The following is a 27,121-nucleotide window of genomic DNA, read 5'->3' on the forward strand; positions in this document are numbered from 1 at the left end:
CAGCTACTGATTATGACCAATAACCTTCCTTATTTATCATGATTTTCCCCCTCTTGACCCCATGACATTTTCTGCAATCTAACTTCCACTGCCCCACCTTTCAGGTCTATCAGATATGTCTTTATATGTCTGAATTTTGTGTTCATAAATTCTTATTCTCTTTCTGGTGCAAGTAAATATATCTATTTGATAAATAGATATTAATAATACTGAACATCTTCATTATAATCTTTCATAAAAGTAACTAAAGACAACTTAGTTTAGGGGTGATTTGTTACACAGCAATAACTAACTGATATACAGCTCTTCTAACAGCACATTTACACGCTGATTTTTTATTTTATTGTTCTTTCTAGTGTTCAATTATTTCATGTTTGTGAGACTTTTTGTTTAAAGACTTATTTTAAAAGGGAGATTCTCCTCCAACACACACCTCCTTCCTTTTGTGCATATCTCCTGCTGTCTGTGTTTCTGCAGAACAATCCAGAATTACATCTCAGATAGTGGTGCAGAGCTGGGGATGGCTTGGCTCAGCTCTTTGTCTCAAGGCTATGTCTGCGCTATTCACATCTCCCCATATCTGCAATTGCCAGGAGCTATAGTAAGAGGCAGCTGTGATTGGGTGGGTGGTTTTTCCTTTCTCCTTTTGTGAGTTTGAGAACCCACTCTCAGCCTATGGCTTCAAGCAGGGGGCTCCTCCAAAGAAATATCTCATGGAGCATGGACCTTTCCAGGACCTGTTGCTTGCATTGAGATCCGAAGATAGCAAGGCTGGAGCTTACAGCTTCCTCACTGTGTGTGTGTGCGCGCGCGTGTCTGTGTGTGTGTGTGTGTGTGTGTGTGTGTGTGAGTGAGTGATTCCATTCCTTTTTCCTGGACATATTTATTCTAAATTTAATCCCAAGTTTGTCTTTTCAATTTTTCACTTTTAATATATAACCTTTGTTACTATTTATTTAGAGAACCAGGAAGGGGAGTGGAAAGTGATGACGCTTTCAGTCACTGCACCACACCGACCTGGAAATCCTGATTTCTGCTTTTGAAAGATCTTCCTGGCTGCTATAGTGGGCTAGGTTTGAGTACCAGGAAATGTGTTAGGAGGCTGTTTCAGGTAAGAGACAACTGCAGTGAGGGCTCACATGAGGGCAGTGGAGCTGTGGAGAAATGGACAGATTAAAGATATGTTTTCAATGTCAAAACATCAGGATTTGCCAATGGACAAGATATGGGAAGTGATGGAAAAAGAATCCAGGATGATTCTATCTTAAGTAGTTAGGCTGGGAGTTGTATTTTTTACTAAGATTGGGAAGATGAACAAGTTGTCTTTATTTGCTTTGGTTTTTGTTTGGGAGGAGTTGTATTAATTAAGATTTTCATTTTGGAAATGGACATTTTTAATTGTCCACTTAGAGATCCAAACGGAGTTGTGAGAAGGCAGCTAAACATACATGCCTAGAACTCAGGTCCTGGTGGAAGACATACATTAGAAGTTATTACATATCCTGCCCCAAAACTTAGTGGCATGAACAGTAATCATTTTATTCTGCTCACAGGTTTGAGAGATTCGTATTGGACAGGGTACAGTGAGTACAGACCCTCCATGTTCCCTGATGTCTAGGGCTTCAGCTGGGAGTAACTTGAATGGCTGAGGCTGGAACAGCTGAACCTGGAGGATCCACTTCCAAGATGGCTTCCCCTCTCCCATGCCCCTTCCCTGGCTGAAGGCCTGACTCAGCTGGAAACGTTGACCAGGATGCCAGTGTGAAGTACTAAGGTAGCCCATCTCTTATCGGACTATGTAGCCCTCCAAGAGCAAGCGTTCCCAGTGACCAAGGTCATGGCCTTTGATGACCTAGCCTTAAAAGTCACACAGCATCACTTCCACTGGGAACTGTGAGCCACCCAAGTTCAGGGAGTAGACATTGACTCTATCTTGTACAGGATGGAGTAGCAAAGAATTCAGGATCATGCTTAAAGCTACCGCATCTTACTCATCATCTCCCTCACTAGAAATTAAGCTCTGTAACACAGGGACTTCTGTATCCCATGTATTAGTCACAGTTCTCTAGAGAAATAGAACCAAGAGGATATATAGAGAAATATATAAATGGAGATGTATAGTGCGGTAGAGTAGCTCACACCTGCTAGTAATCTCAGCACTTTGGGAAGCTGAGGCAGGAGGATCCCTATGAGCTCAGGAGTTCAAGATCAGCTTGGGCAACATAGCAAGACAGTGCCTCTACAAAAAAAATTTTTAAAAATAGCTGGGTGTCGTGGTACATGCCAGCTACTTGGGAGGCTGAGTGGGGAGGATGACTTGAGTCCAGGAGTTTGAGGCTACAGTGAGCTATGATGGTACCACTGCACTCCAGCTTGGGAGACAGAGTGAGACTTCATCTCTTAAAAAATAAAAATAATTTAAAAAGAGATTTCTTATGGGCACTGGCTTACATGATTGTGGAGGCTGAGAAGTTCCGTGCCAGCTGTTTGCAAGCTGGACTGCCAGAACACTGGTGGTATAATTCTGTCTGAATCTGAATGCCTGAGAACCAGGAGAGCCTCTGGTATAAGGTCCAGAGTCCAAAGGCCTGACAACCAGGAACTCCAATGTCTGAGGGCAAGAGAAGTCAAAGGTACCAGATCGAGAAGAGGGAAGGAGAATTCATCGTTCCTCTGCCTTTGTGTTCTATTCAGGCCCTCAATAGATTGGATGATGCCCATCCTTATTGGTGAGAGCAGATCTTCACTCAATCTACTGATTCAAATGCTAATCTCTTCTGGAAACACCCTCACGGGCACACCCAGAAACAATGCTTTACCAGCTATCTGGACATCCCTTAGCCCAGTCAAGTTGACACATAAGATTAACTGTCACACCCTAGTACCTAGAAAGATGTATATTTGTTGAATGAATGAATGAATGAATGAATGAGGGATATAAAACCATGGAACTAGATGAGATCACTTAGGGAGAAAGTACAAGAGGAAAGATTACAGGGCTCAATACCAAGCCCTCAGGGACACTCCAACATTTAGGGAGTGTGATAAAAGAGAAGCAATAAAGTTCTTTTCCATGGATCATCCAAGCCCCTCGCAAATTAGTCAAGGGGACGTGCCTACCTAGAACTTATGCTTCAACCTCTCCATTACACAGTTATGCAGAACCTGGCATTCTCTGTCCTTGTGATCTTGAGCTCCCTTCCTCAAAAAGACAGGCCATGCAGCCATTGTGTGCACCCCTGGTTCCTAAGGTCAGTTCTTTGGTGTTGGATTGGGAGGGACTGAGTTGAATGTGTGACCTGGGGAGACCATACATAAGTAAGGAGACCCCTTGTGCTTTGAGATAAAGTCAGGGGTGGTAAGAGAAAGGGAGTAAGCTATGAGCAGGGGCCCAGGACTCAGGAACCACCTCTCATCAATCACCACATTCCTTGGTGCAGAATTTAGAGCAGCTGAGAATTCAAAACTTGAACCTGGCTTCCCAGGTTGCTACAAAGTCGTATTTGTCAAGGTAGAATACTAGAACATATTTTATTTAGCAGTTTTTCAGCTTGATTAGGATGCTAGAATATATTTTTATTTAGCAGTTTGTTAGCTTAATTTATAACTTTTAATATTTTGACATATAATATGTAGGTAGACATTTGTTCAATTGTTCTTGGTTCTCTACCTGTTAGAGTTGGGCATAGTTAAGTGAAGGGTCTGAGGTGGAACAGTGTTACTACCTCCAGAAGCCAGGATATCTGAGCCTCAGTTCCAATCCATGGAAACCCATGCTGCATTGGCAATTAAAATTTGCAAAAATTAGATTATGTTGCCACCAAGGGAACTGTGAGAATGCTCTAATGAAATCATGATCTAAACTTCCAGACCTCTCCCAGATATGATTAACAAAGATCGAGAATGCTTTTCTATTTAATTAGGGATTTTATGAAGTAGGAGTCCTCAAGTAAGCAGCTATGCATAAATCTCCATCTCTGCATTTAATGGGATGTATTATTTAAGTTTTAAAATTCAGGAGTCCAGTGTTTGTAAAAACATTAGTCTATGTTATAAGATGCTGGAGCTTGGTTGATCACAGAGACCCCTTTGTTCACAGAAGTGTCTGTAACAAGCCAGGTTTACTTTCAACATATTTTCAGCTATAAGTTATTGGAGTGGGTCCTGTTAGCAATGCAAATTAAACTTAGGGGAAACATTGTCTCTGCTCAGGAATTGCATGCCATGTATGAATTCTTTGATTCAATCCCTACCACAATTTAAAATATTTTTTCTTATGAAAATTTCCAAAGATAAAGAAACATAGATTGTAAAATGAAACAATGTACCCCTCACCCATTTCAACAATCACCAACATTTCCTTCAATTTTTTGTTTGGTGATCATTCCACAATAGTCTGAAGTAGAATATCCTCTTTTTGACTGAAGGCAATGGGGTTTTTTCTTGGTTTGGGGTTACTTTTATTTCTTTTTTTTTTTTTTCTTTAGCTATCTGAATGAGTTTCATCTTTCCTGTTTGTGTCAACCAGAATGATGGGGACCTGCTCCCCAGTGAACATCTACAGATAAATAAGTGCATTCATTCCACGTATGGGTTTTCACAGCATTCATGTTTGGCTACTCTTCTCCCCTGATTATTGCATAAATGCTTCCATTGTTAACCAGAAAGGAAAATGCTTCTGGGAAGAAATTGGAAAGGTGACATCAATTTAACAAAGCCATTTGGGGTTAGCACAAAATGACAGGACAGCAGGAAGCATTTAAAAAGCTTCCCCTGACAAGAAAAGCTAAATGACTCAGAGAGCTGCTCCCAATCAGACATGCTATTGACAAGAGACCCGTTCTGATAATGACCTATGAAAGACTGCATTCTGACCGCACACGATAATTTGTTTTTCTAACCAGGGTGACTTAGCAGGGGTTTGGGTAAACCGCATGGCTCCTGTGCAAATGACAGTCACATGGCAAAGCCCAACACCTGGCTCATTTTATTTATTTAGGCTGTAAGAAGCCACTTGTCATGTGTCTGGTGACATTAAGCTGTTTCTTCCCACCCAACTCCATCACTGTGACAACATGGCCCCCTCGGACTCGTCCACCACCCTGGTCCCTCCTTACCCTCCCACCTGTTGTGAAGTGGTCTTTTAGCTTGAGATGTGAATGCCATTCTGCAAGATAAATGTTCTTTCACCTTCAATCTTTGCTGAGGAATGTGGGGATGAAGATGGGGCAGGAAGTGGAACAGGCTGCCCAAGTCCAAAGGCTATAACGGGAGGTCAGTGAGCAGCACCGGTGAGGCCCCTGAGGCAGGAAGGGTAGAAAGGAGGGGTGAGGCTATCCAAGAGGACCTCTAGCTCCCCATGTGAGGCTGGCTTTACCCAGCCTGAGAGAACAGCAAAGTGGACAGGAAAGAAACTGACACCATCTTCTGGACTCCGGGTATTTCTCAAGCTGCTGTGAGCAAGACCAGGCACTTTCTGGTGAGCAACAAAGTCCACACATCTTTTCAGCTGCTGCAAGACCTGAGGGCAGTGCTCCGTGGAAGGAGTCAGGAGGGGCCTGGTTTCTCACCTCTTCTCTTTATCCTGAATGACTGGTGGATCTGGCCTGCACTCCAGGCCCTAGTTGGAGGCCCAGCAGCTGAAAAACCCCCAAGGAAAAGATCTACAAAGATCATTCACGGGACTCCAGCCAAGGCTTGGCAAATCCACAAAGGCTCCTTATAGAGTTTGGGAAGTAGGCCACCAAGGTCTAACAGAGACACCTCCCTACCCCTGGCAGCTTGTCACTGTGTGACATCCCCCCACTTCACCCAAAAGAAGCTGACTCCTTTCCTTCATCCCTCTTCCAACAGCTTTGCATCTCAGAGGAAATGGTCTGGCTCTTGCTCTCTCTCTCTCTCTCTCTCCTCTCTCTCTGTGCTCACTCCCTTTTCCACCCCCAGTCCTTTCATGATTTATTTTGCCTGCGGCTATTGCTTGGATATGGTTTGCTCCCACCAACACTCATGTTGAAGTTTAATTGCCAGTGCAGCAGCATTAGAAGGTGAGGCTTAATGGGTAATTTTGTGGTCACAGGGACAGATCCTTCACCAATAGATTAATGCCATCTTGTGAGAATGAGTGAGTCCCTGCTCTCTCGGGAATGGATTAATTACTGCAAGAGCAGGTTGTTGTAAAGCAAGTTTCTTCCTCATGTGTGGTCCCTCTTTGCACACACCTGCTAGTCTTTCTGCTTCTCTGCCATGTCTTGATGCAGCATATGGTTCTCTTCAGAAACTGAGCAGATGCCAGTGCCATGCTCTTGGACTTTCCAGAATCATGAGCTAAATAAACCTATTTTCTTTATAAGTCACCCACCCTACCATACTCTGTTATAGCAACACAAAATAAACTTAAGACACCTGTGCTATCCTGTTTATAGTTAGGCCACATCCATGCTCCTTTCTGGACTTTTCTTGAGTCAGAGGCCAATGTGACTTGCATATGTGGAAGATGTGGTTTTACTGATCTAATAACTGCTTAACTGACATGGTGGGTGTTTCTTTGCAACTACAGGAAAAAGTTCAGTCCACTTACTACCTAGACTCTGTCTCCGTAAATGAGGCATTAAAGAATGACAAGAAAACCCACCATATCAGAAATAGATGTAACTACCTCTGCTTGGTTATGCTTTCTTGGGGTGTTTGTCTTTATGGGAAGATGGGTTTCTCCTGAATGTAGCAGGAGAGGGTAACAAAAAGCGGGTGAGAAGCTTTAACATTCCGCAGCTGGGAAGAGAAGTATCCTCAACTGCAGCCCTAGTTTTCTGATTCGGGTGAGTGATGGAGCCAGTCTCTGAGAAGCCACCATGGCATGTGACTCCCATTCACATTGAATGCTACCACCAACGCAAGCTGTACCTACAGTCATGGCATTTTTATAGGAGGTAAAACCACTCATTGGTGAACTTGAAAATATTTCTACTATATCACAATTGCTCTGTTTTAATATATCTTTAAGATAAGTGTTAAATATATCTTCACTTAAGATAGATAAAATAAGTGTTCAAAGCCCAAACAAGTTAAATTCCTTGAGCTGCCCTCTCTCAATTTCTGGTAAACCTATGTGGCCAATAAAATCTCAAATTTGGGGAAGGAATGGAGTGATTTAGCAACTCTGTAGTTGACTGTTTGGCTGTTCAATAAGTAAATATGATTCCTCAGTAAGTGCTATAGCCTGAATGTCTCTGTGCTTTCAAAACTCGTATGTTGAAATGCTAACCTCCAATGTGATGGTATTATGAGGTGGGGTCTTCAGGTAGCAGGAGGTAGTTAGGTCAGGAGGGTGAAGCCCTCATGAATGGATTAGTACCCTTAGAAAAAAGCCTGAGAGACTCTTTGCCCCTTTCATCCTGTGAGGATACATCAGGAAGATGCTACCTGTGAACTAAAGAGTGGACTCTCACCAGACACTGAATCTGCTGGCACTTTGATCTTGAAATTCCAAGCCCCAGAACTGTAAGAAATCAATTTCTGTTGTTTATCAACTACCTAGTTGTTTTGTCATCATAGTCTGAACTGTCTAGGACAGTAAGGAATGCAGGATCTGAGACACTCCAGAAGTTAAAACTTTTGGTTCTGTGGAAGAAGGATAGTGAGAAAGCAGCCAGGGCTTCCCTCCAGGGCCATTGGCAGAGGAGGGTGCTTCAGAAAGGAAAGGAACACAAACAAGATCAATGGCACTGTTGTACCTCCCCCAAGACCACAGAGCAAGGAGCTGACGTGCAAATGCATGTGGAAACTGTCAAAGGGAAACAAGACACACTAGTGTAGGAAAGTCACATAAGAAACCTATCCTGTTGAGGAGCCCTTGGTGATATGGTCAGAAAATGCAGAGAAGATTAAGGAACTCCTTGTCAAACACTGCTTAGGAGTTAAGGGTGATGTGCCCAGACCAGTGGCTCGTGAACTAGCCCTATCTAGACTTTCCCCATGTGCTGAGTTTTCCCAGGTTGAACACTGAGAGTTGGGCCCATGCCAAGGAACCCTGAAGAGAAGAAATGGGAGAGAAGCTCTAAGTAAAAAGCCGTGTGAGGCTTCTCACTAATCTGAGCCCCATCCTTCCTCCCTCTTCCAGCCAAGCCTCCTTCTGCAGTTCTCTCTGACTCCAAGGGTTGGCTGGGCTGTTTTCTCAAAGCACACAGTCTTGCCCCATATTCCTGTACCCGGAAGAAGCATGGACCATCTAAGGTTTCCTTTGGGGTGTTGCTGTGAACAGTAATAAAACACAGAGGAGAAAAGATCCTTCCTCTTCACCTCCACAACCTTTTTTTGCTTTACTAGGGCCAGGTTTCCTGGGTTAAATTGTGCAGTGATGCAAGCAGTGCAGTATATGAGAATGGAAGTAAGCTCATAAATGACAGGATAAAAATTATATCTAATGAGGAGTTTACTAACTCCAAATGCAAGTTCCAGCTTCAGGAGTCAGAGCTTGGGGGTGAGACACAGTCCAGTGAAAAGCTACAGCTGTGGCTGGAGGGTTGGGGCCTGAGAAGCAACTCTTATCAGCAGAATCAACTAGTTACATGGGAGGAGAACTGCCACATGGATATTTGGACAGTTTATGCTGAGTATGAGGGAGAGTTCTCCTCCTCTCCTCTAGAAAACCTTCAGTAAAATCTTCAGTTCACTAATGCTTTTTCTGCAAGTAGATTCTCTGTGGATAACTTCAAGTGGCGTTAAGTCTAGGGTCCAGGTTGAAAAGGAGCAGAGTGAGTATCTGTAGGCTTCTCCAAGCCTAGGTTAAAGTTGTGGCTGCTTGACTGTATATATGGCTAAATATGCCATCCCTCTTTGTACCCACAGCCCTGTCTGTGTGACTTGCAGCCCTTTTCAGTAAAGAAGTCTAATTCTCTACCCCATGCACCTGGGAGGCCTTGTGATTTGCTTTGGCCAATAGAATGCAGGGGAAGTGACAATTTACGGGTTTTGAGCCAAAGCCTCAAGAGGCCATATGTGTTTCTTCCTGTTTCATGTGATATTTTTGTGCCTCCACCACAGCCATGAAGATGTGCTTGGGCTAGCTCGCTGTAGGATGAGAGACAATCAGACTAAACCTGCCCTAGCAGAAGGCAGTCAACCATCACACGTGTGAGTAAGCCTAGTCAAGACCTGCAAAGCTGCCTGGACAACCTGTGGAAGGTTGCATTGCAATATGCGATTGAGGTGTTGTGTTTGTTTTGTATTATGTGGGCAACAGAAAGCTGACACAAACGTATTTTAATTTTGACATTCTGGGTGGTAGGTCAGAGGCAAGAAGGAAAAAGACAGAGATTGGGGCTAAAGAACAGGCTGGACAGGGGCCCTGTGGAGCCTAGTGGGCAGATAAGTCAGCTTGGCTTTGGAGGCTGGGAGAGGATGCACTGCAAGCCAGCACCTATCTGGAAGAAGTGCAATGGTTACCGAGACAGTCCCAAGCATTGGCAGGCAATAAGACTAGTTCATGGTGATCAGACCATTAAGTAGGTGGCATGTCAAGTGCATGAGTTGGAATCAGCACACTGCTGATCAGACAGGATCTCTGGGCTTCTGAGAAGCAAACGGAAGGATGAGGGTATAGGGAGATGAACAGGCAGGAGCCAGGTCACCTAGCAGAGATCAGGATCAAAAAGTTAAGAGTCAGAGACTGGGCCTTTGATAGCCCCACTGTACCCTGGGTATCTCATCTTCACACTTCCAAGATCTTCATCCTTCTCCCCATCCCCTGACCCCTGTGGTCTTCATTGGCATGGCTCTCACTCCCCTAACTGCTCCTCTGGCCTCCAGCATGATCCAGTCTGTTTTTCCCAGACGCAGATGGTGGTTTTATTGGAGTTGGCTCCAAGGTCATGGGTTCAGGGTATAAGCACCAGACTGATTTCCCGAAGTATGTGGTGCCAGGGTCCCCAGCAAGAATCACATGCTGAAGCTGGAAGTCCATGTGGTGACAAAGGAAGGTTCCAGGATTTGTCTACATCGGGGTTCTCAACCTTTCACGCGCATTAGCAGAAACCTGACTACCCGTCAGCAGCTTCATATAAACAAACGGGACTGGCTGCGCCCAAGACCTCCTAAATGAGAATCTCTGGGGAAAGGCTGGAGGATGCTCTTACAGGTTTACTTTGCGAAATAGAGGAGAATCTGGTCCTGAAAAGGGGACAGAGAATTAGCTTCTGGGATCATAGAGCCCTAGGGAAAAGAGGTCCAAGTGCTGGCTCATGAACTGAGACTGCAGATGGGGACATTCGTGGGGAAGACAGAGATGAAGTGCCAACAACCATGGGTACACCCAAATAAAGTTGTGAGTGCTTCAGGCACACCTGTGTTTACTTGAATAAAAACAATTAGCCATTCAAATATTCCCTGTAACATTCACATTACTTAAAATAAAGGTCAAACCTGCCCTCAACACATAATAATGTCAATGCTAAAACTGATTTCAATCTCAAAATATTTGGAGAAGGGGCTGTATCTAAAATTGCGTAAGACTGTAGGCCACAAAAAGACCTTACTTTGACTCTAGCATAACTAGTAAAGGTGATATTAATATTAATACTTTTTTCCTGCAAAATAGACTCTTCTTGGAAAATGTCTCAAAAACTTGTTATGCACACACACGTTCAGCTTTTACAAAGTAATTTTCTGAGAAATCCTACACAATTCTCTAGCAGAGAAGCTGTCTGATGTGCTAGAATCCATCTAATCAGAATAAATCATTCCCATCTCATTAACATGACAAAATTGAAATATTTATAAGAAGTTTGGTTAGAGTATGAGATTCCTCAATAACCCAGCTCTCTGTAGCTTTATATTCTTCCTATTGACCATAGCAATTTTAAAAAGCAACAAAATCACTTTTTAATTGTCTGCATTGATCTAAATTGTTAAATGTACAAACTATAAGTAAACTGGTTCTCATAAATGCAAATGAGGCAAGTGTGTGGGTTTAATCTGTGGCTTTTAACATTTTGTTTCACTTAATGAACACTTATGTGGCACTTCCTGTTTGCCAGGTACTATTGTAAGTGCTTTAGAAATAATGTATTTCATAGTCATGATGCCATTTTGAGAAAGCACTATTGTTACTGCCGTCATTCTTGAGGGAACTGAGGCTCAGAGAGGTGAAGTAACTTCTCCGAAGTCACCTGCGGTTAGAGCCATGGTCAAAACCAGGCCGTGGTCTGGCTCTAGGGTCTGAGCTACTAACCTCTACCCTGTGGACTCGTTTTACCTTCTTCCTAAAAGACTGTAAAGACACAATCAAGGGTGGATATCTACATACCACTCCCTACAGAGGATGGTAGAGAAAAAACTGCCTTCCCTCTCCATAGGATAAATGGAAGGCAAGAGGTTGTGTCCCACTTCAGCAAGCCCTTTTCTGACTGGATATTGAAAACCCCACTGCACCCTGGGGATCTCCCCTCCACACTTCTAGGACCTCCATCCTTCTCTCCATCCCCAGCCCCTCTGGCCTTCACTGGCATTGGCATGGATCTCTCAGCCCGAACTGCTCCTTTCCTCCAGCCTGATCCAGTATACCCTTCCCAAAGCTGTTTCTAAAACACCAAACTGTTGTTTTCTATATACGCGAATCTCTATGCCACTGATTTATTTTGTGGATAAAAGCCAGATAATTTAGCTGAATCCACAAAGTGCTTACTTCACGCCTCTGCCCAGTTGATCATCCTACTCCAAACCTGGCACACAGTAGGTGGCCTCATTCTTCCACAGGTTCCCTTTACTGAACTGTATTAAGCTGTCTGCCATTCTGTCCCCACTGATATTTCCTCTTCCAGAATTCCCTTCATCCCCCTCCTTCCCTCTCATGACAATTTGCATCACCAGTCTTCACGAAGATCATTCTAATGCATCCTTTATAACCCGGCTCAAGCGTCATTTTCTCTGGGAAACTTCCTGTTCTACCCCAAGGCATGCCGCATCACCTCTTACTGGTCGCTGACTCTCCGGCACCTCTGTGACTGCCTGGGATGAAGCAAAGGATAAATAAATGATTGGTGAATGAATGAACGGTGGGTTGATCCCTTGAATGATTCATTAAACCTTCTATCTCTTCTGGGGAGCTAAATTATGCAACAAAATTAAAAAAATTATTCTTTATTCCATTAATGCCTCCAAATGTTCTTGGAGTTTTTCTTGAAGACTGAAGATCTATGACAGCCTTTAATTTTGAGTTAACGTTCAGTGCACTGTATCAACACAATTATAAGGGGTGCTAAAATAATTTAAAGTTTAGTATTAAGACAAGCACAAAAATGAAAATTCCCTAAGACAACTAGAATGTCTTTCAAAAGCACATTTTTACACACTCTACAGTATAGCAGAATGTACCCTCTGCTTTAAGCTTTGAAAGATTATTTGTGTTTCCCTAAATAGTCACTATCTTTCTTTTGACTTTTTGAACATAGTTTAGGAAAGAAACTTCATATCGTATAGCCACAGTAAAGGCTGCTACATATCAAAATATTTTATAGACTTTCCTAGTTTCTCACAAAAGAGTCTTCATACTCCAGGCTGCTCACTAATTTGCTGCAGTACTCCATGTCAAAGCTAACATGGAGGCCACTAGTATGACTTATCTTTAATTTCTTTCAGGTGTAATTTTACTCTAAAACCATTGAAATCAAAGAGAGTTTACTAAATATAAAACTGCCCACCAGTCATAAAAACAAAAATATGTCTTAATTTGAAGTAACTTTCCGTACTGTTGTCATATGAAGTAAAAAAGGACATCATCCTTACAGTAACTTTGAACACATGCCCACTCTGGTTACTACCAACAGCTTAAAGGGAGATCTTAAGAGTATTGTTTAAGGGCTAGTAGTCTACTAGGTAACTTTTATTATGTCCTACACACAGATGTATTTAAAGTACAAGTTTGACAAAGAGTGGGTTGTTTTGTTTCACTACCTGTCTTGAGGTTAGGGACTTTTTGGATGGCAGAGCATAAAACAGCAGCATCTGCTAGTAAAACTGCTGTCCACCGGACACTGAAGTAGATGGGCATGTAAACAATGATCATGAGGATAGTTCGGGTCGGCAAACATAGGAATTACACCTTCCCTACTGCCCTTCACGTCTCAAAAAACATTTAAGAGGCATCAGGGGGAGATGCCCAAGTTCGGAAAGTGTGCATTCTCCGGAGACCAATCCGTAGCTGCCAGTGCCTTACACTGCTTGAAGTGTGGCAGGGACGGCCACAGTCTTCACTTCTTCACAGGTATTTCCATCTCACCTCCCTGGCAATTTCTTAGTTGAGAAGCTTTTCACCAGTGTTTATGTTGGTTATGGAAATAAATGAAGAAGCTATTTTTGGAAATTTTCCCTGGTATTAGTCTTTTAGAACACATATTCTGAAAAGAAGAGGGTAAGTGAAGCGTAGAGCAAAGGGAATAGTTGGTCAATAAATGTAAATGGTTCCATAAAAATGTTGAAATGTACTAATGAGGAATCCACAAAGTGTGTTCATCTTCACTGAAGCACCTCAAAGGCACTCAAAACCCTGCTCTAATAAACACTTAACTACAGGTTTTCAGGGCAACTTGCTTGTTTTGGCCTCCACATTTTATACCATTTAGTTCTTCAGGAATGCTTTTCTCCTTCCTGCTTTCTTCCAAGTGTAAGCCCTTGGCTTTCACAGGCAAGTTACAGAGTCAACTGGGAAGACAGTGTCCTTGACATGTAGATCCCAAGTCCCAACAATGAAGGATTGTTCCCAATTGTCTTGGCATAATGAAAATAAACATATATGGATTAAGTGGCAACAAAGAAGAGATAATGGCTAAGGCTTTCAGAGATTAAAGATCTTTGTAACTCAGGTTATAACTGTGATTGAACTGATGAGAGTGGGGAGTTCCAGTGCCTTTGTTCTTTGGAGTAATTCCAAAACTCCTCTGGGCAGGTAGGCTATGGAAACTGAACCCTGAGTAGATGAAGTGGTTAAGCAAATATACAGGGTTTCACACTAAACTGCAGTAGAAAAGCATCAGAAACTGCAGGGAAAAAAAAGTGTATGTGTGTAATTATGTATGAGTATGTGGATGTGTGTGTATATAAATACTTGATATAAAGAAATACAATGGAAAACTAGTTGAGCATGTAAAAACTATACTCAAAATTCTTACATGCCATTTTTTTTTTAATTCCTAGACTTAAGCTACCGTAACAAAGGAAAAAGCAGCATTGGTCATATCAGAAGCCAGATGTCATTCAGTATCAACACCCTGCTTAGTACAGGAAGATCCAGACACTTAAGCAACTATAGCTTCAGAATACCGGCCAACCAGGAATTCCATAACAGAAATATAAATGCATCCATTCACTCCTCATTAACAGTCAGGCTTTGAACAATGCAAGTCATTAACATATTCATTGTTCTGCTATCCTTTTGCCTCAAATTTTTACTTCTTTAGGGATCAAAGATATCTGAACACTTAGCTAACAAATGCCTCTGCGAAACCATCTCTGCAAAATGTAGTGGCATCAAAAGTGCCAGAATGAATTTTTGACTATTTCAAGGGTGTGACAAAAACACTAAGGAAAACAAATCTATGAACTAGTTTTATTTTATTTGCATTTAACATGATTATACACATTCATGTGTCTAACAAGATCTGCACTGTTACATTAAAAATACAGTACAATAACATTCAACATGAGGTACTTCATATTTATGTATTTTTTCCTTCATAAATAATGCTGTAAGCTACTAAATTCAAGCACGCTGATGCACAAGTGGCTACAGTGTCTTGAATTAGCTGAGCTTATTTAAACACCTTAATAAACAAAAAAGACAGTTCAGTGCAATAATTATGTAGAAATTAGACCATTTACTTAAATACTATTTTAAGATATGCTTAAAGAATGTCACATTAGAACTGCTAGCCTAGTTCCCCTTTATCCCCAGGATGAACAACGACAAAGACTGCCAGCCAGATACATTGGGGAAAAGCATCTACAGTGTATTCTGCTTAATAAAGTTGTGTTTATAGAGTAGAGTTGCCTGCTTTGTTAGAACAATGGTTTCTAGTTTTAAAAGCTACAAAATCCAAGATTACAAAAGAAAATAAAGCAAGCACATTAGCCTTCATTCCATTTCATTGAAAATGCATAAAGGAGAATAGGGTTTAAAATGTAAAACTTCTTACTCTAAATACAATTTTCAAATTTTACCCACAGCTCTCGGTTCCAGCCAATCAGATGGTAGATTTTTTTTTAAAGTAATTAACAATTAACATAAAATTACATTATACACAGTGTACAGGACTTCACACGACTTTCACCAGCAGCTCGCTAGTCACATGGAGGCAGCGAGCTAACATGGGCACTGACATTGAGTGTTAGTGAATGAACGCTCTGCACTCGAAGACTATCACACCCACCTCAACAATCTGATAGGATGCAATTAAAGTTTCTTCTCCTCTGGCTTAAAAACAAGTGCCTTCTTATAAGGTCTACCAACTTGCATGGTAGCTATGAATTACTGAAATGTTTAACCATAATTTAAAAACCAAATCTTTTGTAGAAGTATGCTTTTTAATTGAAAATGTACCTTTGTACATCAATGCTTTGCCAAACTACCTGTCAGCTCCCTAATAAGAAATAATTATAATTTTAGAAAGTTGTCCTGGAAATACTAATCTATAATCATCAGTAACAGCTTTTCATCATCAATGCTAATAGATGTAGGTAATGGCAAGAGTGATTAAAACATTTCCAATAATCCAGTGTTCTCCTCCCTCAGGGAAGTCAGCTGAAGGCAACAAGCCCACATCTACAGGGGAAGAAGTGGCCCAGAGGCACAGTGAGTAAGTAAGGGCAGTCACTTATGGGCCTTGCTGGGGCCAGCAGGAGGACCATTACTGTCTTACCTCTTACTAGCCAGGTAGAGAGGAGACAGTTCCTGAGCTGGCAAACACACTTGCATGCGCATGGGTGCGCAGGCACACACACACCCCAGGACTAACTCCTGGCTCCAGACAAGCCAGTTTCAGGCTTGCAGAGCAGGAGCAGGAGGCGGCCAAGGACCACACTCTGGGTGGCGGGGGGGAAGCCATCTCAGGATCACACTGAGCAGGAAAGCTGCCCAGAAACACATGGATACTTCAACTGGAAGCGAACACACTGGACACTTCCAGGGACACAGGCACTAAACCAGCACAAGCCAGCAGCGAAGGAGAATTTTTTAATAAGCTTTTCCCTGCTTTGTTTACATTATCTGTGGACAAGTAAGAGAGCTAGATGTGGATGCTGATGCAGTGAATATTAGGTATAATCAAATGTGTCACTCCAGACCATTTTTTACAAACCCTGCAGGCATATGTTGGCACTTTAAGATGGCCAGGGGCCAGATTCTAGCAGTCTAGGAACAGGACAAAATTAAAATTAACAAATAATATAGTATATAATCAAAGTGGATCAGGTAAAGTAATATTTCAAATTTTAAAAAATGAACAAAGGTATCTCATTACATTAAATGTAGTGCTACAAAACTAGTTGCTACTCCATTTGTATAAAGAATTGTTTGGTCCTCTTTTAATGGGGAGAAAGAAAATAGAAATTCTACACAGTATGACTTATACAAATAAGCAAACAGTGGGGATCAAAAGCTAAGTGGAGAGAAGAGTTTGGCTTTTTCAAACTGCATATTCTTATGTGCCATCAATTATTTGTAGTCTGAGTCTTTTTTAGGCTTCCTTTTTAAACTGTCTTAGTTTAAATAAGTAGGACTTTAACTTTTTTCTACTAACAATAAAATTTAAAAATTTACTTCTAAAAGAAGTATCCGTATTGAAATTTTTTGTCTTCTAAACTAAAAGAAAATAAATCTGCTTGTAGAAGTCATGGCCTAAACAAATGCCCCCAATTCCTTATTTTCCAATTTTACATTGATACTCTGAAGTGTTTAATACCCAACAATCTTATGAATTTAGAATTTTTTTTAAATCCCAGAAGCAACAAATGTAAAAGGAATAAAACAAGAGCCAAACATGACCACTGTCTACTTTCTAAATTATTACTCATTACAAGGCAAAACTTCTTTCAAAATTGTACACTGAGGTTTATCTGTTTTGGGGGGTAAGAGGAGTTCTTTTTAAAAATAACTCTTGTTATCACTTTATTTCTGTTCATCAAATAGCATCCAAAAGGAAATTCAAGGTGATCCAAAATTATCTTCAGAGGGACAAAACTGAGAGGATGGTGGAACGCTTGGGAAAGCACATAATCTCCCCAGGTTCATAGACGCAACTCTAAAAACCACAAAGCCTTAATAAGAACGTTAGCTCTTTTAAGCATATAGTTAAAAGCGGAATGCTGCATTTTTGCCTGTACATAATTAAAAGGTTAAAAGAAATTAGAATCTGCCTACTGCTTCATTCATTACAAATTACCGGCACTGATCACATATTTGCAGATGAGCTAAGCATCAAGCAAGTTGGAACCAGATGTGCACTTTGGAGCTCACGCTGCTTCAGGAAGTGAGTTTTCAAGCATAGAATATAAGTTCGGGGATCTGCCCTCCCTGTACCCCAGTGCCATTGGTGCTATCTGAGGAGCACTGAAACTGGACAGTCACTTTGCCACACTGAACTTCTGTCATGCCTTCTTGTCCAAAGTAGCTGAGTTCATTGCCATCCAGTATCACACTGGCTGTGTAGAAGGTGTCTGGCTCAATCTGCACTGGGTATTCAAACCACACCGGAAAGGTATTGCTGGACCCATCTGAGAAGTACTTGCTCAAGTTCTGCCCCAGGACAACGCCCTGCCGCTTAAGTTCAATCTTGGCACTGTATTCTGCAGAACCACAGCTGGAGCCATACAGCCCAAAGCCAGCAATGAACACTCTTTTATCAACTGCAAACTGGATGCTGTCACAGCGACCCCGATAGCGCCACTGGTTGCTTCGATAGGCACATGACTGGAATCGGTGACAGCGCTGGGGGACAAGGCCCTTGCGGGCTTTACTCACAAACTGCAGCTCAGGCTTTTTGGCTGCAGTATACCAGAGGAAGATGTCGTTGGTCTCATTGAGAGTTAATACTCCGGACTGTGCAGCACCATTTGCAAAATCATCGAGGGCCATTGTGGGTATGCGGATCAAGTAAAGTGCCTTTCCTAGGACCTTGCGTTTATTTTCAATGCTCAACGCTAGATCTTGTCGTTGGCATTCTACTTCAGCCCAGTTGAGAGCTGCCTCAAAAACCACAATTTCTTTGGCATTCAGAGTTTCCCTACGGAGAATACTTTCTAGTGTCTGGAAGTCGATATCGCAGAATCCCTCAGACTTGAGAGCTAACTCAGCCTGGGCATCAATCACCTCCCAGCAACGCTGGGTCAGGTCTGGCTCCTCGAACAGGCAGCTCTGAGAAAGGAGCACACAGGCATTCTTGGCACTCAGGCTGGTCTCCAGGAAATTAACACAGGCTCTGGCAAGGTGAGGGACAATGTACTTTTTGGCAGCATAAAGTGTGGCCAGCACTGTGTCAGCAGCCAAGTCAATTTCATCACAATAGATATATCTGTAAAAAGCACATAACATGTAAGTGGAATTTTCACAAAATGAGTACAACCACTCATTTGAAAAGATACAACCACTTTCAAGTTTGTTCTGAGAACATCATCTTATGTGACAGTTATTACAAATATATTTGGAGAGTAAAGGAACATCTGAAACATACTAATACATCATTAATATTTCAACCCAGTAGTAAAGTTTGTAAAGTAATTAAAGATATTAACTTTGTGCTACCATTCTAGCCTCTATTTTCTAAGCTGCACTCAGTGTCATCTCAACAAAACAGAAGCTATTGAAACTGAAAAAGAACTGCATATTGAATAGTCAACATTACAAAAAAATAGCAAAATTCTACTATATATACTATATTATATTTAATCAAGAATAGTCTCATTATATTTTAAGAGCAATTATTGCATCTTCATGCTTTTGGAGTTTTCCTAAACACAAAATAAAACCTGAGATTAAATATTTTCCAAATAGTTCCAAGTTCAAAGGATTATCAAGTATGGACTGCAATATTGTCTTCCAGTTAACTTTACATAGAAAGCAATAGACTTTTTATTTGTTTTTGTTTTTTAAACTCAAAACTCTTCCTTCTCCACACATTCCTTCTACCTTCAGAATTAAAGATTACATTATTTCCAGATATATTTAAAGACAAAGTAGGAAAGCTTAAATATGTATTAATTCTGTGCTTCTGTCCTTATTTCAGGAGATAAAACACTTCATGGGATATACTTTGTGGGAGACAGTAGCAGTCTCCCAAAGAGGCATGGAAAGGTAGTCATCATCTGCTTCTCTTCTAACTGAGGTCTACAGCTACTTTATCTTGAGTTTTCCTTTAGTTATTGTATTTCACCTTAGCGAACCACGTATAACTTAAGAAATTAGCAATAGCTTCTATAAGGAAGTAAAAAAACACAAGGATGGCAATGAGAAAAATGTCCACGATCACAAATGAAACCTGCCTGTTTGCTCACAGGAACCTTTCTCTTCTATGATAGGCTAAGTCACCCACTGATGGCAAGGCCACTTGATAAGACACCTGCGACTCAGTGATGCTCTGACCGCGAGCCAGGACCCTGGGGAGGATCCTAGAGCACGGTCAGCACTTTCGAGCTCTTACCCTGGAACTGTCAAGGGGGAGCAGCTGTTCTCTTTTTCTGACAACCCCAGGAATACTGGCTACTCATACTCGATGAAGCAGGCCACCACTTTCACAACTACAGCATTAGAGCAAATGGCACCTGACTCATTTCTGATCTTACATTTTGTGGACTGCATGTATAATTTTATAAAGCTGTATCAACATATACTGTAGGCAATGCATCTGTGGGAAAAGATACTTGTCAAATGATTAATCAAATGACTTAGGTGAGATGTAATTCTCTGCCATTCTTGTTCATGTTTCCTAATTATGTATACATCAGGAATGATACAACATCCTACTTGATTGCAGAGAAGACAAAATGCTGAACTAGTGCTAGCAATCTCCTCAGCAACAGAAAACGCTGTAAAAAATATAAAGCTGACTTCACGTAGTGGGGATCCTCGCAGGTAAAAGTGGTTTCTGTACATACATCTCCAAAAGATTATAAAGGTTAAAAGTAGCAGATTAGTTTACATTTTGGTACTTCACATGCTCACTTGCCTTTAATTTCCCTATCTCCCACTGTGAAAGTTCTTGTCAGTGACAATTAGATTTCAATACTGTAAAATGAATAAGGAATTAAATACTTTTAGGTTCTAGAACTAACCATAGTACTTATTTTTCAGGAGACAGTAATGTACGGCAACATTTTAACTATATGTAGGAGTATTGTTCAACTTGTTGACCCACTGAATACTTTTCTCAACAAATATTTTACTTATTCCAATGAACTGAAATCCCTAGAGCAACAGATAACGATAACCTTAAAGTGATATACTTTGCTGTGCTAGAATAAAGATTAGGAAAAATCATATAAATACTATTTAGAATAATAATTAGATTTTGATCACTTGGTGGACTACCACATTGTCTAGTACCGTATATGATAAAGAAGCTGATTCTATAACGTGGTTAACATAAACTGGAGCCTGCAGAAGATCCACCAGACAGAAAACTATCTTTTTTATAAATACATAACGTATCTTACAGTTTCATATTTCTATATTACAAATGAAAGTTTTTCTGTATAAATCCACATGAAACTGTACGAGACTATCCATATCTTTCTAAGGTTTCCCCTCTAATTTCAAATGCAAATACTTTTTAACCTTGAGAGTGTCTGATTTTATGAGTATGTATACGTATGTATACACAAAGATCAGATTATTTCAACAGATAGTAAGTTTTTCATTTGCTCTTAGGAGACAATAACTCTTAGAATACTCAGAAATCTCCCAACTGGTGGTACTTAAATAAGGTACTTAATTTCTGAAATTGTGAAGCAAGAACATTTACTTCTTCAAAGACTTTTTCACACACAATGCTTTCAGAGAGAACATCTTCTATTAGATAATGCTAATACCAGAAAGTTATTTGTCTTTAATTCTAAGTTGTTAAAAATCAACACTACACATGCCACTTGCTCCCAAATTCTATGTCAAGGTGTGATTATAAATGCTGCATAATTCCATATGCTTTCCACGGAAAGATAAAGTGTTTTTTTCCAAAAACATTTATAAGGTAAGCAGCACCCTCTTTCTTCATCAGTCTTCTTTTCTGTTATGCAGAACTTAAATTCTGTGAAACCAGCAGGGTACAAATACAGCATAAACAAACTCTTTCCAAAAACACGAATGATGCTTACTTCAGCATAGCAAGAAAAGCAGCAGGTTCGACATCTGGTATACGGATTTCATCTTTGTCCTCTGCAAGTTCTCCGTAAAACATCGCATGGAACACAGAGCTCCCAACAGCTAAAACATACTGTGTAGAAAGGGAAATCTTATTTCATACACTAAATTGAAGGCATTTCCAGCAAATCAATGCAGAAAAACAACCCTAGGCAATCAGGTTTAGTAAACATAGCGTACCTAAACCCACTGCTTTGAAAAAGCCAAGGTACACAGGGTAGCTTGCCATGGAAGCATAAGACCATGCTGCTAATTATTTCAAAGCTTTAAGAGATTAATGCACACGTCCCCTCATTACTAAATACATACAATAAAAGCTTACATAACTGATTTCTAGGAGAAGGGTAAATATACGACTTTCCTGACTTGTCACAACAACTTCCCATGACTGGAGGGTTAAGAGGGGATGTGTGAGATATAAAGCAGTATAGAAGGAAACAAAGAAAAAATTAAGCGTGGCAAAGCCCTCTGGAGAGGGTGCGCTCTCTCCCTAATCGAGTAAAACATGCACTGCCTGACATCGGCAAGCTGCCCACACCAAGTTACAGGCTTATGGAGAGGGTCCCTCTTTGTAAACGTCAGGACTAAACCGGTCATGCAGCTGTTGCTTACTTTGTGTCCTGGCAACCGCTGAGTCCCACCTGGTGGCCCAACCACAAAATGTACATCTGCCATCAAATCATTATTGAACATCACCGCATTTCTATAAACAGAGGCAACTCATTAATTCACAGCAGCCTGCATTTTTAATACCCCTTCCCCAATATACAAAACCCACAAAAGACTTGCAAGCTAAGCAACAGTTCAGTAACTTCAAGGCAAAACAACAAATAAAGGTTCTAACTAAACAACTGTTCATAATCATTGCAAACACACAGGAAGTAACTAAAGTTTAAAATAAAAGTTATACAAACTTTTAATAAAGCTAAGGACAAATAAAAGGTTCTTATTTTCTATGGCCCACAGACAACTCTGTCACTTAAATGTTGCAGCTTGCAAAAACATTTTTATCTAAGAGGAAAACAGCTGTACTGTTTTGGAAAAGATACAAGGCAATTTTCCATTACCAATAAAAAGCTTCTGGGAAAAGAGGAAACACAGATTTGTGTTAAAATACATTATAGGTTTTGCAAAAGCAGAAACTTCAACACAGGAAAACTTTTAAAGTAAATAGACTAGCCCGACACTTACCTCTCTCTAATGGTGGGATAAAGACCCTGCCAGTTTGGGGCCGGGATAAGGTTGTTGTTACTGAGATTCTGCTGGTGGTACTGCTGGACGCTGGTGCTGCTGGAGTTGGCTGGCTTTTTACGGGGGAATATATCAGCAGCCATCTTCTTCTTTTTAGTCTTCAAGGTAATTATTTCATAACAAACTGGCGGCAACTTGCTGCTGTTGCTACTGCTGCTGCTGGTATTTGCTTTCTTCGGGCTTTTCTTGGACCTGTTCTTTACCGTCTCTGGAAGCATCAAGAAGAAGGTGAGACATTTCATGTTCTTTTCCTTGTCATCTACCATGAGTACAGTGTGTCTCTCTTTAGAGTTAGATATCCCAAATTGGTTTGAGCATCAAGGAAAAGAGATTAGCCCGAGCTAAGAGGTTAACTGAAACCAACAAAGCTGATATTTTGCTGCTTTTCTCAGCCAGGCAAGGTGACCTTTTCACTATGTTGAATAGAAACTGGCTTTAAGTTTTATCCAGTACTGGGTCTGTTAAATATATCCCCATCATGATTCCTGTTTCTCTTATTTGCTCATAAAAATAACTGTTTCCTAGATCACCTGAAAATGCTACACTGCAAAGATGACAGGCACAGAGCTGTAGCACTTGTTTTCTGAATTAGGTTAGCAAGATGGTCTGGAGCTGCGTGAGTCTGTTCAGCCGGCTGAAGTTGTGTGGTGAATGGATCGGAGGAGAGTAGGTATTACAGCCCTGCAGATGGAGTCAGACAGCCAGTGCTCCGAGCCAATAGCTGAAGTCACCAATCATGATTGGACCAAGCAAAACAGTGACACCTATTGTAACATGCATAGTTCTGATATTAAAGGAACAGCAGTTGCATTTTCTCCTCTACTGTATTTTTAAATAAGATAAATAACATATGAAATATATTTGACAACAGGAAGGGAGGAGTTTATGCCCACAGATTTCTCTTCAGTAGACATACATTATGTTCCCAGTTAAGCAGAATCAATTAACAAAGGGTAGGGACAGATATCTACTCTATATTTCTACTAAAATCTTTTTCCCGGCAGCATTTAGTTTCAAATACTTAAAACAAAATCCTCCAGTCTATAAACTGAAAAGCGTTATTAATAGCAAAACACATTTATTACACTTTAAAGGCTAAGGATGTTATTCTTCTTTTTCTTAGCCTCTTTTGAGTGTAAGTCATAGTCTAGTGCTAAATAAGAGAACTGAGGCCATGTGTTCAGTTTACCTCCCAATGTTTTCTAGCTTCTATAACGGACTTTGACAGTAGTCTCAGGTCACAAAATACTGTTAATTAGATTAAGATTATACCAGTACACCCAAGCACACTGAAGCATAAGATAAATTCTAGAAGCAAAAATAAAAACAAATCTGTTGATCAATGTTTAAAGTCTGTAATTCACTAAAAATATTTCAGATGGGGTCCTGTTCAGGATCTCAAAATTCAACTTAACTGTTAAGGCTACATTTAGTCTTGTCTTAATTTTAAAGAATATAATCCACAACTTCTAACACAGAACCAATAACAAGGCTATTCAAAATGATAAATGTTTGGATTCCACCTAATTAAAATGTAAACAGGTTCTCTCTGCTTTGAATTAGAAGAATATAAGCTACTATTTGATTTTTATGGGTGTGAACCCTCCAACAATTTCTACCATTGGTGAGTAAAAAAACAAAAAAACACCTGCTATAGGTTCTACATATGCTTATTTACTGTAAAGAGGGACTAATGGAAATATTTAATCTCACCTTGGATCACTCTCATTTGTTCAAAGCAGCCATTTGCTACCCCCCAGGCAAATGCACCCTTCATGACCACAGCCCTCCTTGTTGTAACATTTGTCTGAATGGCTGCCTGACACAGTGAGGGCTCAGCAAACAAGAGTTATGATTGTTATTGTTATAATTAATAATCTGCTAAAGTCAGTCACCAGAAATCAGTCTTTAAATCCCTAGAACACTAAATTGAACCAAGAAATATCCTCTTTATTGTTGTTATTATTCTTAACACCATTTGCAAAGCCTCTGTAAGAGAACCACGGCCTTTAGCAGGTACCTGTCTCCATTTTAGATGGATCCTGAAGCACTGCTTATTATGTTTATCATATTCTCAATACCAGAACACACACATACATACAGACGCCTCCAAATCATCTTCACACGCACTTTTAACACACAATGTTAGAGAGGGATCTAGAAACCAGCTTAAAAAGCACATAGAGAAAGTCAAGAACAAGTAAGCTCCTATTGACCTAATTATTCAGAATAGGGTTAATACTAAAGGATTTCTCTCCTGCTCAAGTGCTACTGAACTTCCTGACCGCTTCCTCACAGGAAAGCCCCCATGCCAGGTAGGCCTTTCTGACTGGGATTAATCTCATAAATATTTCTAACAAATCTACTATCTGGCTTTTCAGGTCAGAAGTAATCAATTAGAATGGAAAGGGAAACCAGCTGCTTTGAGGCAGACATACTATTAATTGGTAGCTGGATGCAGACAAAAGAGAAAAAACACAAAACACAGATACAAGAACTTAGAAGGGTTTGTGATCTTTACTCATTTTGCTATATATAGCTCAATATCCATCACCAAGAAGTCTCCAAAAAACATGGCTCTTACACCACTAAGTTAAAGAAAAAAAAGTAAAGTGCACGTAACTTTATGAGAAAGAGAATTATGCAATATTATAGAACAAGTTTTCTAAAATTAAAGATTTCAGTTATTTAGAAAAGTAAGTTTTGTAGAAAATTCTGACAATACTAGTTAAATGAAGTAGTGCTAAATGTGAATCATCTACAACAGTGCTACAAAGAGGGGCATTATTACTCCAATGTATGTAAGGACTGATGAGCATGGCTGTTTAAAATCAAGAGAAAAAAATTGTCTGACAGCTACTTTTTCTTACCACGGTAATAAGGCAGGTAATACAGGTTCTTGCTACTGAAAATGCAGTTGAAGGATCAGCAGCAGCATCTACAGGGAGCCTGTTAGTAACCCACAATCTCAGCCAGACTCTGGATCAGAATCTGCATTTCATATGGTATTCAAGGTTGAAAAAAACCTCACATAGATAACTGCCGACTACTAGATGTCTTCCCAATGATCCAGTACCAACATCTGGTGCCATATGTTGCATTCAACTATTAAGTGAATTGAAAATAATTCAAAATAATTTAATTTGGTTTGGACATTAAAAACTTAACAACCCCTCACATCTTGTTCTAAAATTCTTCTGATTAGGCCCCAAATGTCAAATTCCAGGATTGAGGTGTGCAGACAGCCAACTGAGAGGGACCAAGATATTTTCTGGAAAGGAAGCACAGGCCCCAATTATTTTAAAAGATAATGACAGTGATGATTTCAGGCGGAAAAATAAGGAATTAAAAAATGTCAACTATGAAGCAGACAAATCACTTAGTATTTTAAAATGGTCTACTTCACTATTCTATTTCAACAAATTAGCAATGTAGCATGGTAAAATCAGCAATCAATCTAGTTCAGTCCTGGCTGGGCCACTTAAAATACAGAAAGGCAAGTATGTGAACAAATCATTTAGCCTTTAAGGACCTCAGTTTTCCTCAGCTATAAGATGGAAGAGATTCACCCAGAATGAATGTTTTTCAAACTTTACACTCAATCCACAGTCAGAAAGGCATTTTATATTCTGACTTAGTACTAAACATAAACACACATACAGGCACACAAATGGAAAGAGGTGGTTCAAAAAACAAAACCTACTCTTAGCGTGTTATGATATACAATCTGATATTTCATATTTTCTTCTTTCTTCTTTTCTTTTTAATGTTGGTCATAATCCATTCAACTGATCTCATGACCACAGTTTAATAAACGCTGGTCTAGGTTACTTGTAAGGGCATTTAAGGTTTAACACACTAGGTTCTTTTCTATCAAGAATTTGGACTAGGGACCACCAGATGACGACAAGTTCATGAAACTCTTCAAACTTCATGTGAAATTGGCAGTATGTGTGCATTTATTTTTCTAGAAAGAGAAGTGACGGCTTTCATCAGCCCTGAGTAATTGCAACCCAGAATACAATAAAATGTTAGGGTTAAAATGTTATAAAACTTTAAGACTTATTTGAATATACAAAATTTTGGTATCACTTTATTCTTTCATTTCTATTGTCTACTACATTAAATACAAATTATGGCTTCTTTTCCTCCTTGATTAAATATAAATAGTTAAAACTCCATCGGTTGAGTCTGTAACCCAGAAACATCACCCACTGGGTTGACGGGTAAAAAAGGATAGCAGCCTGATGCCTACTGCCACATTTTACTCCTAAAATTTCTTTCCAGTTGGCATTTTATCACCTGTTTCTAGACCTCCTGAATTTTAGAGCTGTCTGCCCTAATGAGGTAAATATAGGCCAAGAAGCCCATCAAATTTGTATGAAAGTATTCCCAAAATAAAACATACCGACCAAGCCATGTATTAGGTGTTGGGCATACAGTGGTGAGCAAGATTAGAAACCAAACTTAAAAGGT

General features: G+C 40.3%; 1 protein-coding gene across 10 annotated transcripts in view; it reads right to left on the bottom strand.

Moving 5' to 3' along the window:
• Nucleotides 1–14,584: 14,584 nt before the first annotated feature.
• The window catches only part of BTBD3 (BTB domain containing 3), a 35,662-nt gene continuing 23,125 nt past the window's right edge, over nucleotides 14,585–27,121 (bottom strand). For 5 of the 10 annotated variants that reach the window (XM_045362499.2, XM_015457783.4, XM_065522758.1 and 2 more), the window contains exons 2-5: nucleotides 22,586–22,853; nucleotides 22,007–22,097; nucleotides 21,349–21,467; nucleotides 14,585–18,554 (exon numbers count right to left, since the gene is read on the bottom strand). In XM_045362499.2, the coding sequence (XP_045218434.1) occupies nucleotides 17,522–18,554; nucleotides 21,349–21,467; nucleotides 22,007–22,097; nucleotides 22,586–22,728 (1,386 nt within the window). In that variant the 5' untranslated portion in view covers nucleotides 22,729–22,853 and the 3' untranslated portion in view covers nucleotides 14,585–17,521. Of the gene's footprint in view, nucleotides 18,555–21,348; nucleotides 21,468–22,006; nucleotides 22,098–22,585; nucleotides 23,063–23,175; nucleotides 23,410–27,121 lie in introns of those variants that run through there. The other 5 variants (XM_065522759.1, XM_074004770.1, XM_065522755.1 and 2 more) reach the window with 4 other exon arrangements.

The sequence above is a fragment of the Macaca fascicularis genome, chromosome 10, assembly GCF_037993035.2.
Source record: "Macaca fascicularis isolate 582-1 chromosome 10, T2T-MFA8v1.1".
Lineage (NCBI taxonomy): Eukaryota > Metazoa > Chordata > Mammalia > Primates > Cercopithecidae > Macaca > Macaca fascicularis.